We start from the raw sequence: 14350 nt of genomic DNA on the forward strand, positions 1-14350 counted from the left end.
ACTTATGATTTTGACAGTATCGGAGTGCAAATTATGTCCGAATCCGGTGACTGAACTTGTGGACTATGTTAGGCTGTGATAGACTTGGAGTTTAACCCTGAAATTTTTATGGGTTGTTCCTCTTGGAGTCTAGTTTAACTCTGGACTAGTAGAAAAAGTTTGGATTCGAGAAGGTATTGTTGTGTATTTTTCATTCGTGTTAGAGCAGATTCTGGCAGAATCTGTCTGTTTTGTGTTACATAAAATACACATGTAGACTTGGAATTTAATTCTGATTTTTGGAGGTCTTTGTCAAGGGTTAATGTAAGTCTCTATAAAAATTGGGGACATTTTCCTGGGACAAATCTTTTTTTGGGGGGGGGGGGGATAAGAGGCGGAGGTGGAAACTTTGATGTTGCTGCTGGAGCGAGTGCCATGGGAGGGGATGTTTGCCAAGTTGGACACCATGTCCCTTGCAAGATTCTATTAGAAGTATATTCTTCCCCTTCACCTCTACTCACCATGATGGCTTTTAGGAGTGGATAAAAAGAGTGACATGAAAAAATGCCTCACTTTTTGTAGTGATGCATAGAAGGACCCCCCCTTTTTTTTGTTTGGGAGGCATGGGCGTGGAGAGTTGGTAACGCCTCAAACAAAAAATATTAAATACCCTAGAACAACCTCTCTTTCTTTCTTCAAATCTGAAATCAGGTATGTCCTCTATCTTCCCTCCATCTCTCTCTTCCCTCCCTCCTTTCTTTCTCTCATTCTGTCCTACTCAAATTGGGCAGTTCACATTCAAATCATGTGTCCATACATGTGGACCCGGATTCAGCAATGCTTGCCAATCAATTCGGGAAGCACTTGCCCTCTCCTGAGTCCTTCCCCAAATCCTTTTGTTTTGTTTTGTTGTTTTTTATTTTTTTATTTTTCGGGGTGAGGGGAGAAGAAAAGGGGTAGACTGAGAGGATAAGGAAAACAGAAGTGGAGGGGAAGGGGGTCGAGAATGGAGGAGGGTGGGAGAAGAAGAAAAAGAGGGAGGGGGCAAAGGAGGAGGGTAGTTGGAGAAGAAGAAAGAGAAGAAGAGAGGGGGCATGGGAAGGTGTCAACCTGTTTCACTCCAGTGTTCTGCATCACTCTTTTCTCTATCTTTGACGGCGACTTCAACCAATATCCTTGTAGAAATGCAACCCTAAAACGATGTAGAAGATAATGGAAAAACAAGAACAAGCAATGCATATAGATTTATGAGGTTCGACAAGATTGCCTACGTCCTCGGTGAGATGAGATCCTGCTTCACTATCAATAGATGATAGAGTTACAACGCTCGCCCTCACACCTCTCAGTATTTCTTGCATTACAGAGAAAGAAACCCTCGCTACAAATATATAGCGAAAAACCCTAATCCGGACGGCGGTCCTGCCTGTCAAGGTGCCTGCTCCAGTACTCCTTGGATTAAACTGTGACGGAATACAAGACATCGTACACCAACTCATCCTATGGTCTCATTTTATTTAGTATTGATTGGGCTACCCACTTAGGTCAGCTGGCCAGCTAATGAGTCAATCTCCTACTTTTAAAACACTGATGTTAACACTTGGGTGTGGCACTGCTTTTGTACATCTTAGGACTTAGGACACATATGAGAAGCTACCAAAAATTCCTAGGAAGTCATCTGCGAACTATTTCTTGTAGCTCTTATTAATATGATACACTACATCCGAGCTACTAAATATTTTTCCTTATAGTTCCCGTCCAATTTTTAGAAAATCCTTGTGTATCAGTGGTTGTTATTGAATTGTCTGAGCATCTGAAGGTCATGTGGTTAACTGGAGGGAGGAAAGTGTTTAGTAAGAGGTTCTAGAATTTGGGGGTTTCTTTGGGGGAGTGGGGAGGCATTTACGGAAGGTTCCAATCATGTTTCAGTCTTTTGGAAGTATAATAGTAATGTAATCAGATGTAGATAGTTTTGGAAGTGACACATATTGCTTATGACTTTTGTTGTGCGGTCAATTGATTGAGACTTCTAGATATAAAAAAGTGCTTAATTATTTTTTCTTTTTTGCTTCAGCCACCCACAAACTATGATGGTTTGGATTTCCATAGTCGCGCACTGCAACACAGTAAAATTCATCTCACTTGGGATGAAGATGAACCGCAACGTGCAAAGACCTTGAAACGGAATTTTAATGTTGATCAGGTTAGTAAACTGACTCTCCCAACTTTTAGCTGCCATTGCTTAATTTGGCTTTCTAACTGGTGTTTCTATTCAAGGGTTGATGTGTTCTACTGTGGAATTTATTTTGTGTTTATCTTGATATCTGTCAACGTTGTAACTAATATTTTTCTTTTTGGTGACCAGAAAACGTAGGCAATCTTCATTTTGTAATCCCTCTATAATGAAGAAGACCATATATTATAATGATAGGGATATAGGAAGATATCCTTGATTTGATGAGAAAAAGTCATATGGTTAAATAGCGAGTGGAACATTGCTGTCACATGTTTCATCGTTAGCTCTGCCTCTTTTATGGATAATTGAACCGATATAGAGAAAGGTTAGGCTTATTATCTCATGGCTGTCCATCTTGCCTACAGTGCCCTCTTTGAATATACAATTCCCCACCCCCCCCTCCGAGCCCAAAAGAAATGTGCTGTTTTACAAAACTCAGTAAAACCTTTTGATTCTCAGAAATCCCTCTATAGTTTCAACATGTATGATCAGACATTTATAACTAAGAGAGACAATGCAAATTTTCTGACCCTTGGTGCACCAGGGCAGCCAAAAAATAAAATCCTACAAATGAGACCAAATTATCTAATCAAACATCGGAGAAGTAGGCAATAGGATCTACAAATTTGATGAATCCACAATGAAAAGAGCAGGAAACTTGGACAGAAATCAATTATGAAACTTCAGAACGTGATCCAAGGTTTGGGGCCCTAACCTGTTCTCTTTCATAACTAATAAAATCCATTCGGTTGCAAAGGTTTTTTGTTTTCTAGCTTGGTACAGTAGGCTCTAATAACTAATGAAATAAATATTAAATATAAAATATATAGACTGCAAGAGAATTTGAAAGGCATATATGATTTTTTTTCCCGAGCTTGTGCTCCACTTGGTAGAAACTTACTGTGATTGAGAACTCCTAAACCTCCTGCTGTGCTTAGTGTATTCACCTTTTTCTAATGCAAAAGGATCACAGCTAATCTGACTCCTAGTTTGAACCTGCTATGATTGGAAGCTCTCTAGCCATCCCTCCTTGTCTTCATTGTTTATTCTTTTTCTTTTTCACCTTGGAGGGTATCCTCTCGATGCTTTCTAAAGCAATATTCCATCGTGATCAGTTACTCCTAGGAGTTGCTCTTCCTTCTTTCGTTATCTCCTTAGAAAATATCCTTTTCTTGTCTAATGATTCCAATGATTGCTCTAAATGCATATGGATTAATCCTCACTCTAGTGAGTCTATATATATATATATCTTTTCACCATTGCTAATTCCTTATCTGTGGTAATGATCATAATAAGCTAAAACTTTAGCCACACTAAGGCACTTACTGTTTTTTTAAATAGTCCTTCCTATATACTTTTTAATTCTGTTCGGAAACTTGTATCAATCCTGATATTTTACCTAGCATTGTAACAAGACATATAACTCTAGTTAGTATAATTTTTATTTAGCTGGACAGGATTTTGTTTCTGATATGTACAATTGGTATTTGGTTCCTTTGTCATGAAACATAGGGTTTATGAATGAGTAGTATAAGTTGCTTCATACTCTATGTTGGGAGATTGGACCTACCTCAAAAAATGTTTTTAGCCCAAAGCTAGCATGATCAGCGGATTCTTAACGATCAATTGGTAGATTATGTTTAGAGGCTTTTCCAACATTTTTGCTCATTGTCAATGGGTGCAATAAAAAATCCTTCCTTTTGTTTGCTACTACTCTCTGTGGGCTGGCCGGCTGGGGTCTCTCTGTGGGCTGTGGCCTGCTGGGAGCCATCTGATAGTGTGTCTCAATCTTCACATGAGAGAAATACAGCCCAAATCACATAGAACCCAATGCTTTATGACTCCATGCTGTGGTCTTCTATCCTAATTATGTAAGTTGCTTGCAGTAGTTACTTTGATGTTCGCCGTCAACACAAAGATTACTTGGCACTTTTGCCACTGACTCTCAGAAAATACCACTACTGTCCCCATCTATTGCAGCTCAGGGTAATGATATTTCCTCGGCGACCAAGATCTTTTGGCATCATAATTGGCTAGCAGGAACTTCATTTTGTTTCCTCATCTTTGTAATTGATTTTTGGTCATCTTTGTGCTGTAGATTTTTCTACACTGGGATTTCCCTACTCTCAATCTTGGGTACAGAAGCCCCTTCTGCAGCACTGTCCCAACAACAGAATTATTTGGTCTATTAATTGAACTCTCTGATAAGGTCGAAAATTTTCAGACTTAAAAAATGATGTTAATAACAATATATAAAAATGTTACGAACTGTTCGCAGCTTTTATTGCGCAGGGCCTGAGAGGCGCCTCTTCATCCAAAGCTGCGGCTGACCTGGCCCCAATGGATGAGGGTCCGTCTTCTCAAAAGAGGACATGGACCGGCAGTTTGACAAGCCTTTGATTTTGGACCTCCAACGGAGGGAGGAGCTGGATTTGCGTCTATCTGCTCATGTGAATGCAGGGAATGCAGGAAAAACTACTTTCGCAAACAAGGAAGCCTTACTTCGCAAGCAACTGCTTGTCGAACAGAAAATAGAAAGCATTCTTAGTGCAAAAGGGGTGAAGCCCGAAAGCATTTTCTCGAATCGACACAAGATTCGGGGATATGTGCTTTACCCCGACGGCTCCCCTGTGAACATAAAAACGTTGAATTGTTATTTAAATAGAGTCCTAAATCATGTCCCATAAAATATAATGGTTGTTCTCCTATGGCAGAACAGAAGACATAGGGTAAGATTTGGAGAGAAAATAAGAAGTTTTTAAATGAGGAAAATAGGATTTTTGTTTGGTGGAAAGATTAAGAGCAATAAAGTAGGGAAGGGGCTGGATTTCTCAGCCAACTAGAGGAATCCCCAAAGCCCCAATTTAGTGAGCTAGAGAGGGAAAGAAAGAGAAGAAAGAAAAGAGAGAGGAGACGAAGAGAGGAAGGAAAAGAAGAGAGGAAAGAGAGAGGATTTTGAGGAGGCACACTTTGGCTTGATCGACCTATATTGGTATGTTTGGTAGACAGCCGGTACCTTATTATAGTCTGTCGTTATAAGCCTGTGGCCTGATTTATAATGGTGCGTCAAGTTGACATCTGGCACTTATTATAAATAGCCATAATCCATCAATCTTTTTGCATGGATCCTTGCATTCATCCTTGCTTGGAATCTCCATGTAGTTGGGATAAGGTTTTGGATGCTGCTGTTGTTGTTTTTTGTGCTATTGATTTTTGGTTATCTTTGTGCTCTAATGAACATGGATTGTGTGTTCAAATTATGTTCATGTGGAAAGATAGTTGAGGACTAAACTGATTCCTACCTATGTGAGGTTTGATATGCTGTAAAATTGTTTCCTTACTCATGGTTTCTTTCTCTACGTCTTCTAAAGCTAGCCGAGTTGGAGTTAAAAGAATTTCTGGCTTCCGATGATGGAGAATCTGATGATGATGATGAGAAGGAGGAGAATGATGAAGCTTTGGATGATCAATCTGACAAAAAGCTTGATAAACGTGAAAAGTATCGTGCTCTTATACAGTCTGGAGATGGTTCAGATGGTGAGGAGGCAGCGATGGATATGGAGGTTACTTTTAATACTGGCCTAGAGGACGTAAGTAAGCGGATGCTTGAGAAAAAGGACAAGAAGTCTGAGACTGTTTGGGAGTCCTACCTCAGAAAGAGAAGTGAAAAGAAGGCGGCTAGGAAGAAAAATGCCAAGTACTCATCAGAGGATGAAAGTAGTGATACTGATCGAGAAGTGCCTGAACAGCCTGATGACTTCTTCATTGAAGAACCACCACTGAGAAATGGTAAAAAAGTAACGCCGCAGCAGGGGACAGACAAGGAACAGGAAGCAAGTAGAGCTGAGCTCGAGTTACTTCTGGCTGATGATGATTTGGGAGACCAGAGTCTGAAGGGATACAATTTGAAACATAAAAAGGCTAAGGCTAAGGGCAAGAAAGGGGAAGAGATCCCAATGGCAGACAAGCTCCCATCCACAGACTATAATGATCCACGCTTTCAATCTCTTTTCACCTCTCCTTTATTTGCGTTAGATCCCACAGATCCACATTTTAAAAGGTATGTAAACTATTTTGCAGGTTTTAAAATAAGCCCAAATATTCACAATGTAAAAGGTATGTGGACCATCATCTCCGCCAAAAGGATTGGATGTTGGGCTTATTGCCAAGGAAAACGGTGAGCATAATGAGGACAGTACTACTGTCCTCATTGTCTATGCCTGCGGTTGGGGTGAGATCATCATCTCCTCACTTGTGCTGACAGGATTGTAGGGTTGCAGTTTGTCATCCATAATCTCATTGCTTTTACTGTTAGGGGAGAGAGACCATTGTTCTTTTTTGGCTGCCAGATTAGAAGAACTAGTCGGGTCCCTTTAATCATATTGTGACAACCTACAGAGACTGAAAACATCATTCCCTACGGTTCATGACAGATTTTTCCATTAAAAATTGTTATTACCTTCGAGATGGAGACTCTATTAGAAGGAACATTCACCTCATTGGATTGCATGAGCATCAAACTTGCCATAATTAGTCGGTTTAGCTTAAAAATCTGTATGTTGCAGGAGTACAGCTTATGCTCGGCAGATGGCACAGAAGCAGCAAAAGGGTGTCCACGCAGATGTTTCAGGCCGGGGGCAGATGGAATCAGGCAGGGAAGCTCAATTGCCATCCAATGACTTGGCATCAACTAAAGACGATCAATCACTGTCCAATAATGTGCAGTCAGAGAAAGAGAAGCATGAGCTGTCTTCCTTAGTTCGGTCAATTAAGAAGAAGGCCCAACAAGTTCAATTGCCTAAAAATAATCTGGCACCCAGGAAATATGAACCGTTGCTGTCGGATGGGACTTCTAGGAAGAAAGAGAAGCACAGACTCTCTGCCTTACAACACTCAGTTAAGAAAAAGGCTAGAACATAGTACCTCGTTCACTGGCTTGGGTGGAGTATGCAATTAGCAATTCACAGTTTTTCAGAGACTGGTTTTATTCATGTTATATTGTTAGGCGGCTTAATTTTTGTGCAATGCAGGTAAACAGAGCTAAATTAAATCTGTTGTAACAAAACTAATGATCTAAGGTACTATATATGAATCTTATCTAAAATGTTACCATTTGCTGTTATGCGGTTGATCATCTATAAAAATTATATTTTTTATAACTTCAAGCTATTTTTTTTTTCTTTTTAATGTCCCAAGGAGAGTTGAACTCATGACCTCTTTAATGTGAGGTGTTGGTACATGCTAATTGAGATTTGAAGTTTACTAGTGGTCACTTTTTTGATTTAGATTGTGTACCAGAAGTTTATAGTATTTGTCCTAGAAAATGAAAATTGGTTTCTTGTGTCTATACTTTGGGCATTTTACACAGAAGCCTAAATATATCACAACCTCATCAATAGTTGGAACTTGGAAGCAAATTATTTTTTTTGGGGGAGGTGGTGGTTGGAATGGCGATCTTGGTCAATGCCCAACTATGATGCTGTAGTGTTGGAATCCCCTACATGTTTTTTCTGTCGTTTGTCTTGCTCTGTTTTGGATCATTTCTCCTTTTAAGGCAGCCCACGTTTTGACCTGCTTTGGATTGTTATATGGTGGTATTTATCTTTTGGCAAGAGAATGCTATCCACTTGCCTGGTCACTTGGGTTGGGTTGGGTTGGGTTGGGTTGGGTAGGGTTGAGTTGGAAAGAAACATAAAAGGCAGCATGGTCTTGGTTCAGATGCAGAGTCAGGCAAAAAGACTGTCCCACCCCTCATGAAAGGCTGAAATCTTATTCTCGTTGATGCTTCCATGATGGTAAGGGTATCAATTGAGAACCGAAACCAAAATCCGAAACCTGGACCGAGCCAAATAGAGCCGATATGAACTGAGAAATTCGGTTTAAAAAATTGAAATTAAATTTGGTTCGATTCGGTTTCAGATCTACCTCAAGAACCGTCAGTTAGAATCAAACCGAACCAAAGGGCTATTTAAATCCAAAATAATGGAATATTAATGGGTATTGATGAGTGATTGTTTCCAATATGTCACCATCCACTGACGTTTTTAACCAAAATAAAAAATTATCCACTAACCTACCTGTCCCTTATTATTATTATTAGTTATTAAAATAATATAAAGTTAAAGAAAGCAGGAAAGACGAAGGAAGAGCACAGTGAGAGACGGAATTGGGAATCAGGAGGAGACCGTCCCTTCCCAATGTACTGAATGGTGGAGTAGTTCTGCCCCTATGCCTAGGAACCGAATTGGAATCGATTCCAAACTGAAACTGTTCGGTTCGGTTAAAATACACAATAGCAGAATCGACTCGGTTTTCAGTTGACGCTAACAAATTTTTAAACCGAATCAAAACCAAACTAAATAACAAAAAACGTACCGATTGACACCCTTACATGATGGCTCTTATTGGCCACCTTGTGCCAGGCTACCTTTCAGGTTTCTCTCACTCTCTCACTTTCTCACTTTTTTTTAAAATAAATTAATAAGAATGGTGGGTACCTTACTGAAACCGGTACAATAAGCATATGTCTCTCTCCTCCTTCTTTAGAAAAAGTCTTGCTTGCCCTCCTGCATCTAGCCATGTGATTGGAGCACCTTGCTAGTCAGCTAGTTGGTGGCATGCCTAACCCTCTCCTTTATTTGAATTTACCTGAAATGCATGTGATTTGAGTTCCCCTCTCAGGTTAGGTGTGTAGATTCTCTTAGGGGTAAAAATGATAAGGGGACATATTTTCTGTCCGAAAATGTGCCCTTGTGCCCTAACGCAATATGTGCAAAATGATCACTACACCCCTCCTAGCATTGGTCAGGGCGTTGGCACAAGGACCACGTCCCCCTGATAGTAAACATTTTCCTTAATGAGAACCTGATAATGGCCTTTTTTTTTCTGCTTTTGTCATCAAAAGACCTTTCAAGAAGAAGTGTCCTATCGTGGTCTCAAACCTCACCCCCAAGTAGTTGATGAAACTTTCAAGTTCATCCTCTTCAATTGAGATCTATAGAGCAAAGTCCCAGTAAAATAAAAAAAAGAAAAAAGAAGAGAGGTGGGTTGGGGAAGAATAAAAAGAATTAGAATCCAGATTGTGTTTCTTACGATAGCTCGAAAAGATTTTAATTATCTTCACATCTGATAAGACCTACCCCTATTGCTAATATTCAAAGCCCAACAGTAAATGAGAAAAACTTGGATTTCAAATCATCACATTACAGGAACAAGGGAGTGTTAAACCGCAATAAAATTATGAAAGTGTTTAGAATTTGGAAGAACTCAACCTCATAAACCAGTTTACAAAGTAAGATAACTCAAGAACAAATCAACCCAATATAAAATCTCTTTCGAAACCGACATAGATCAACCCCCTATATGACTAATATGGGATCGTAACATACCACCACACTTCTGAATTATTAGGTAGCTTCAGTTTCACTGTGGTATAAGGTTGTCTTTTACGTGTGAGGGTTGGAACTGAAGATTGCCTGCTCTGATACTATTGATATAGACTTGGAAGAAGTCAATCTCGTAACCTGACTTACAAGGTGAGTAAATCCAAAATCATATCAAGTAATTTATATACATCAAATCTCTTTTGAAACCGATGTGGGATTAGGCCTCCCATGATTGATATGGGATCATAACAGAAAGATAGGTAGAAGAAAGAGGAGATAAGTAGAAAAAAGAGGAAGCCACATGAGGGTAGGGTTTTAAAACGCTTAATCGATGATGGGAACAGTCAATGCCAATTTGGATTGGAATCAATTTGAAACGGAATGAAAAAGCCCTAGAATCGGCATATTTGAGGAATATTCCACTGATTATGGTGTTTTTATCCAGAAATTGGGATCAGTGACCTTCAATTCCAATACGTAGTCCCTTATGTTGTGATAACTAATTTGTATGTAGTCTAGTTTTGCTCTTGATTCATATATTCATTTGTCTATATATGTGTAGGGCATAGGAAACATCAGATTAGCGGACCAATGGGACGACACGCAAAAGCATATTCAGTGCACATCAAAGGGGAGGGGGGGCAATGCCATATTTTCACACTCTACACAATTTGGGCGTTATGGTTCTTTTTCCCATGTATAATATCTCATTAATAATAAGATGGCTTGAAGCCAATCCTCCCATACTTGTGCTCTCATGTTGGAATATTTTAATAATTTTAAAATTAAAGATTCAAAATATTATTTTATTTCATCAAAGTGTGTGTTGAAGAGGTTTGTCTCTTCCTAATAGGCACCTAAGTGGCCAATTGGTATGACTATTGGAAAGCATGTCTGAATGGTCAACAGATATGTATTATGGAAAAGACATTGTTTTTGGGAGCACCCATTGAAGGTGATCTTTCTTCTCCTATATCTAGTAAGACAACCCCTACTTCAAATTTTTTTTTTTTTTTTTTTTTCTCCATCATTGTTTGATTTTATTCTTTTGAACTATTGAGCATAGCCTTACTCTCCCAAAGGATCATAGTTTGTGTACAATCAAACAGAGATCAGTGGTTGTTTTATCTTGGAGGTAAAACACATGAATCCCCAATTGTACCATTGTAGGGGGCATTTCAGACCTTAAGGAGAGTATCTATTTTGATACGATTCAACCTGTTTGGTTCGTTGACTTAAACAATCGGTGCCGATCTTCTTCATCAGTTTATATTGCTTCAACCAAGGAGTGCATCTCAATAATATCGATCATGTAATTCTCAACATTGGGTACTTATTTCTAACATCTCACCGTCATTCCCAGACCCCTCCACCTCTTGAGATACCCCTCCCTCTGCTTCCTCTTCTCTTACCATTGTTCACCACCCTCCTCTCTCTTCTTGAAACCCCTATGATAGCCCCCTCCCTCCTCCATCATCGCCCCTATTGCTGCTCTACTTCTACGCTGCCAAGAACCACCTCCTTCCGAAACCAACAATTGCAATGTATTTTATTTGGTTATCCTTTGTTAATGAGAAGAAAATGGCAATTAAAATATTTTATGAATCGAATAATAATTATTTTATTCGATTTATTGTTGTTATTTTTTAAAATATTATTGAGGGAAAAGGACATGTATGCTAACCTAATACCTAAGAATAAAATATACTAACGGAATTTTAACTGTTATGAAACATAAAAAATCTCATCCGTTTATACGGCGAGGTCTTACAAAACCTATCCAATACCGCTGCTCCACGGTCCTATTCCCCCAACCACGATCCCTTCTCCTTCTCCGGCCAGTGTGCCTAAAGCATCACCATTGCCGGAAAGTTTAAAAGTTCCTGCTACACCGGTGGAGACTCGGGCCAGCAAGTTAATCATCAGAAATGGTAGAGTCCAGATCCCGATTCCGAACACGACCCCTCGTTGCTGTTGCTGCCGCTGCTGCCACTGCTGCTGATGTTCACGCCGCTCTCTGCAAATCGATAGAAGAAAGGGGAAAAACCAGTGGAAAGAGAAAGAGAGAGATGATTTACGCTGCTGTTGCCGCTACAGCTGCTGCTACCGCCACCGCTGCTGTCGATGCCACCGTTGCTACCGATGCCGCTGCCGTCGCCGATGCTGCTGCTGCCGATGCCGCTACTACTGTCGATTCCGCTGCGACTGCCGACGCCGCTGCTGCTACTGCAGCAAGTAGATGAAAATATCAAAACGAATGACGAAAAAAATTACCAACCTTGCAACCACAATCCACTTCTCAAAACCAATCTAGGCAATAAAAATTGGAAAAAAAAAGAAGCCAACTTAAAGGTTTGATGGGAGGACGGAAAAACAAAAAGGGCCAGCCTCTCCTTCATAAATCCATGGTGGAATTTAAACAATTCAAATTCCCAAATTGAAACCACAAGAACAACATATTATTTAAGGCCTAGATAGAACTATCTAATCTTAAAACCCAAGAAATAACAGCAACAGTTCAACCAGCGGCGCTGTTGTCCCCGCAGCTATTGCTGATGTTCAAGTTGCACTCTGCAAATCAATACAAAAAAGGGGGGAAAAAAAATTGCCACCGATGTTCACGCTGCTCTCTGCAAATCGATAGAAGAAAGGGTAAAACCAGTAGAGAGAAAGAGAGAGATGGCTTACGCTACTGTTGCCGCTGCTGCTGCCGCTGTCGCTGTCGCTGTCGCCACCGCTGTTACCGCCGCAGCTGCTGCTGATGTTGAAAATGTTGATCTCAACTATCAGATCTCGAGTCGAGCTGAGATGTTGATGTCGCCGCATCTGTAGCTACTTTGCTTTCTCTAGCTAAATCAGGTAAAATGAATGACTTTTCGGCGAGAAAAGAGGGAAAGAGAGAGAAAAGGTGTTACAACCGTGAATTGAAAATTTGCACATCTCCTTTTTATTCAATGGTTCAATTCATGTTGATCAAATCATACAGTTAAAATACCACTAACATTCCTAATTCTTAGGTACCACATTAGCATACCTATCCCTCACTTTATTATTAAATAGAAGAAGATGAAGCATTTATAAAAAGTATAAATGGGAGAAGATGATGTGGGTTTATCAGTCGACCATTTTATATTTTATGATATTTCCTTTAAGAAGACACGTGTTGACTTGTCAACATATGTAGAAAGTAATTACTCGTGCAAAGCTGATCCGACCTCTACATAATACAAGACATAAAACCCAACACCTACGAATTTTAAGCACCCCCAACTTTATTATTGTATTTTAAAGTTGAGTTATGACTTCTTATTTTATAAGCCAAAGGTGTTGGTCCATTTTTAAATTGTCATGGAGAAACCGTAGCTGGAATTGAGATCTCATTCAAAGAGAAAGATATCAAATATCTGGAGTTTCTTTTTGTATTCTATACGGATGATCCCGATTCGCAAGGACCATGATTGGGAATTGTTTGATCGTCTTTCTTCGAGGAAGAAGCGAAACATAATCAACTTGAATTCGGGACAGCTATTCGAAATCTTAGCGAAACACTGGATTTGTTATCTCATGTCTTCTTTTCGTGAAAAAAGACTAATTGAAGTGGAGGGTTTCTTCAAACAAGGTGCTGAGTCAACTATTCAATCAAATGATATTGAGCACGTTTCCCGTCTCTTCTCGAGAAAGAAGTGGGGCTAACGTGGGATCTGCTCAAGGACCTACTGGTTTAGGTAAATATCTAATGCGTTCCCCCACCGGAGAGGTCATTTTTGGAGGAGAAACTATGCGTTTTTGGGATCTCCGTGCTCCTTGGTTGGAACCTCTAAGGGGTCCCAATGGTCGCCTTATGAAGCATTTTGCTTGTGTTTGAATTACACATTGACAACACCTTTGGAGCCACTCACAACGAGTGTGAGTAATCTGGCTTTCCAATTAATCCTGTGAATGACCTGGTCCAATGATTGTGGGGTCGGCCGAACTTGGGAAAATATTCAAGCCAAAAGCCGTTATATAGACAAAATTGATTCAATATCTATATGTTGGCGGATCAGATTGGATTGAAACTTATTAGATTGACAAGTCGTGATCTTGAATCCAGCGTCTCAAACCTGAATGAGGAATTGGGATCGCAACAGTTTCCAAGATCCACCTCTGGGAGCCCTGAGGCAGAGATGCTTGAAACGAATGGCACTAGGAGTCCCATAGCTTGTGGGGATATGCAAATTAGAGGTGGTGCCTAAGGGGTTGCCTTTCGAGTTCCAGGTTTTTGAAGTGTGCTTTGAGTCTGTTTGCAGGAGCCTTGAAGCTGAGGTTTATACTGAGCCTTACACTACATTCTATCTGTTGAGCTGATTAGATTAATTATTTTTAAACATCGTACCTTCTATTCAAAGTATTGTAATTATTTATATTTATGTTGACTGATTATTATATCCTTTCATGGGAAATTAGATCTTCTATTTTTTGTAAGGTTAGTCGTTATTCTCAGTCTATATTTTGTAAGCACTAACCCATTAGATGCAAGACGAAAAGATCTAATGCTCAAAATGAGAAAAGGGTAGACAAGATCAACATCAATCACAAAGAGGAGAGGGTTCATGTAGTCAATCTTCTCCTACAATAGATTTAGGTTTATACCTAAATACTCATCTCAATATTGATTTGTATGCTCATATAATTCTCCATTTTGTATTAGTCGTAGTTTTTCTATCATGTTAATGTGAAGGTACAATCTAATGTATTTATAAGATGAGGTTGT

At 39.7% G+C, this 14350-nt stretch overlaps 1 protein-coding gene and 1 long non-coding RNA gene across 2 annotated transcripts in view; one reads left to right on the forward strand and one right to left on the reverse strand.

The window, feature by feature from the left end:
- Positions 1–7371, forward strand: part of LOC122059475 (pre-rRNA-processing protein ESF1) — a 28795-nt gene extending 21424 nt beyond the window's left edge. The window contains exons 5-7 of the mRNA XM_042622267.1: positions 2051–2179; positions 5584–6272; positions 6778–7371. Coding sequence (XP_042478201.1) covers positions 2051–2179; positions 5584–6272; positions 6778–7132 — 1173 coding nt within the window. The 3' untranslated portion in view covers positions 7133–7371. The remainder of the gene's footprint in view (positions 1–2050; positions 2180–5583; positions 6273–6777) is intronic.
- Positions 7372–11965: 4594 nt separating this feature from the next.
- LOC122060195 lies at positions 11966–12527 on the reverse strand. Its single transcript, XR_006134275.1, has 2 exons — positions 12286–12527; positions 11966–12168 (listed from the first exon to the last, which is right to left on the reverse strand). It is a non-coding gene; the product is annotated as an uncharacterized LOC122060195 (long non-coding RNA).
- Positions 12528–14350: the final 1823 nt, after the last annotated feature.

This window comes from Macadamia integrifolia, chromosome 13, assembly GCF_013358625.1.
Source record: "Macadamia integrifolia cultivar HAES 741 chromosome 13, SCU_Mint_v3, whole genome shotgun sequence".
In the NCBI taxonomy this organism is placed as follows: Eukaryota; Viridiplantae; Streptophyta; class Magnoliopsida; order Proteales; family Proteaceae; genus Macadamia; species Macadamia integrifolia.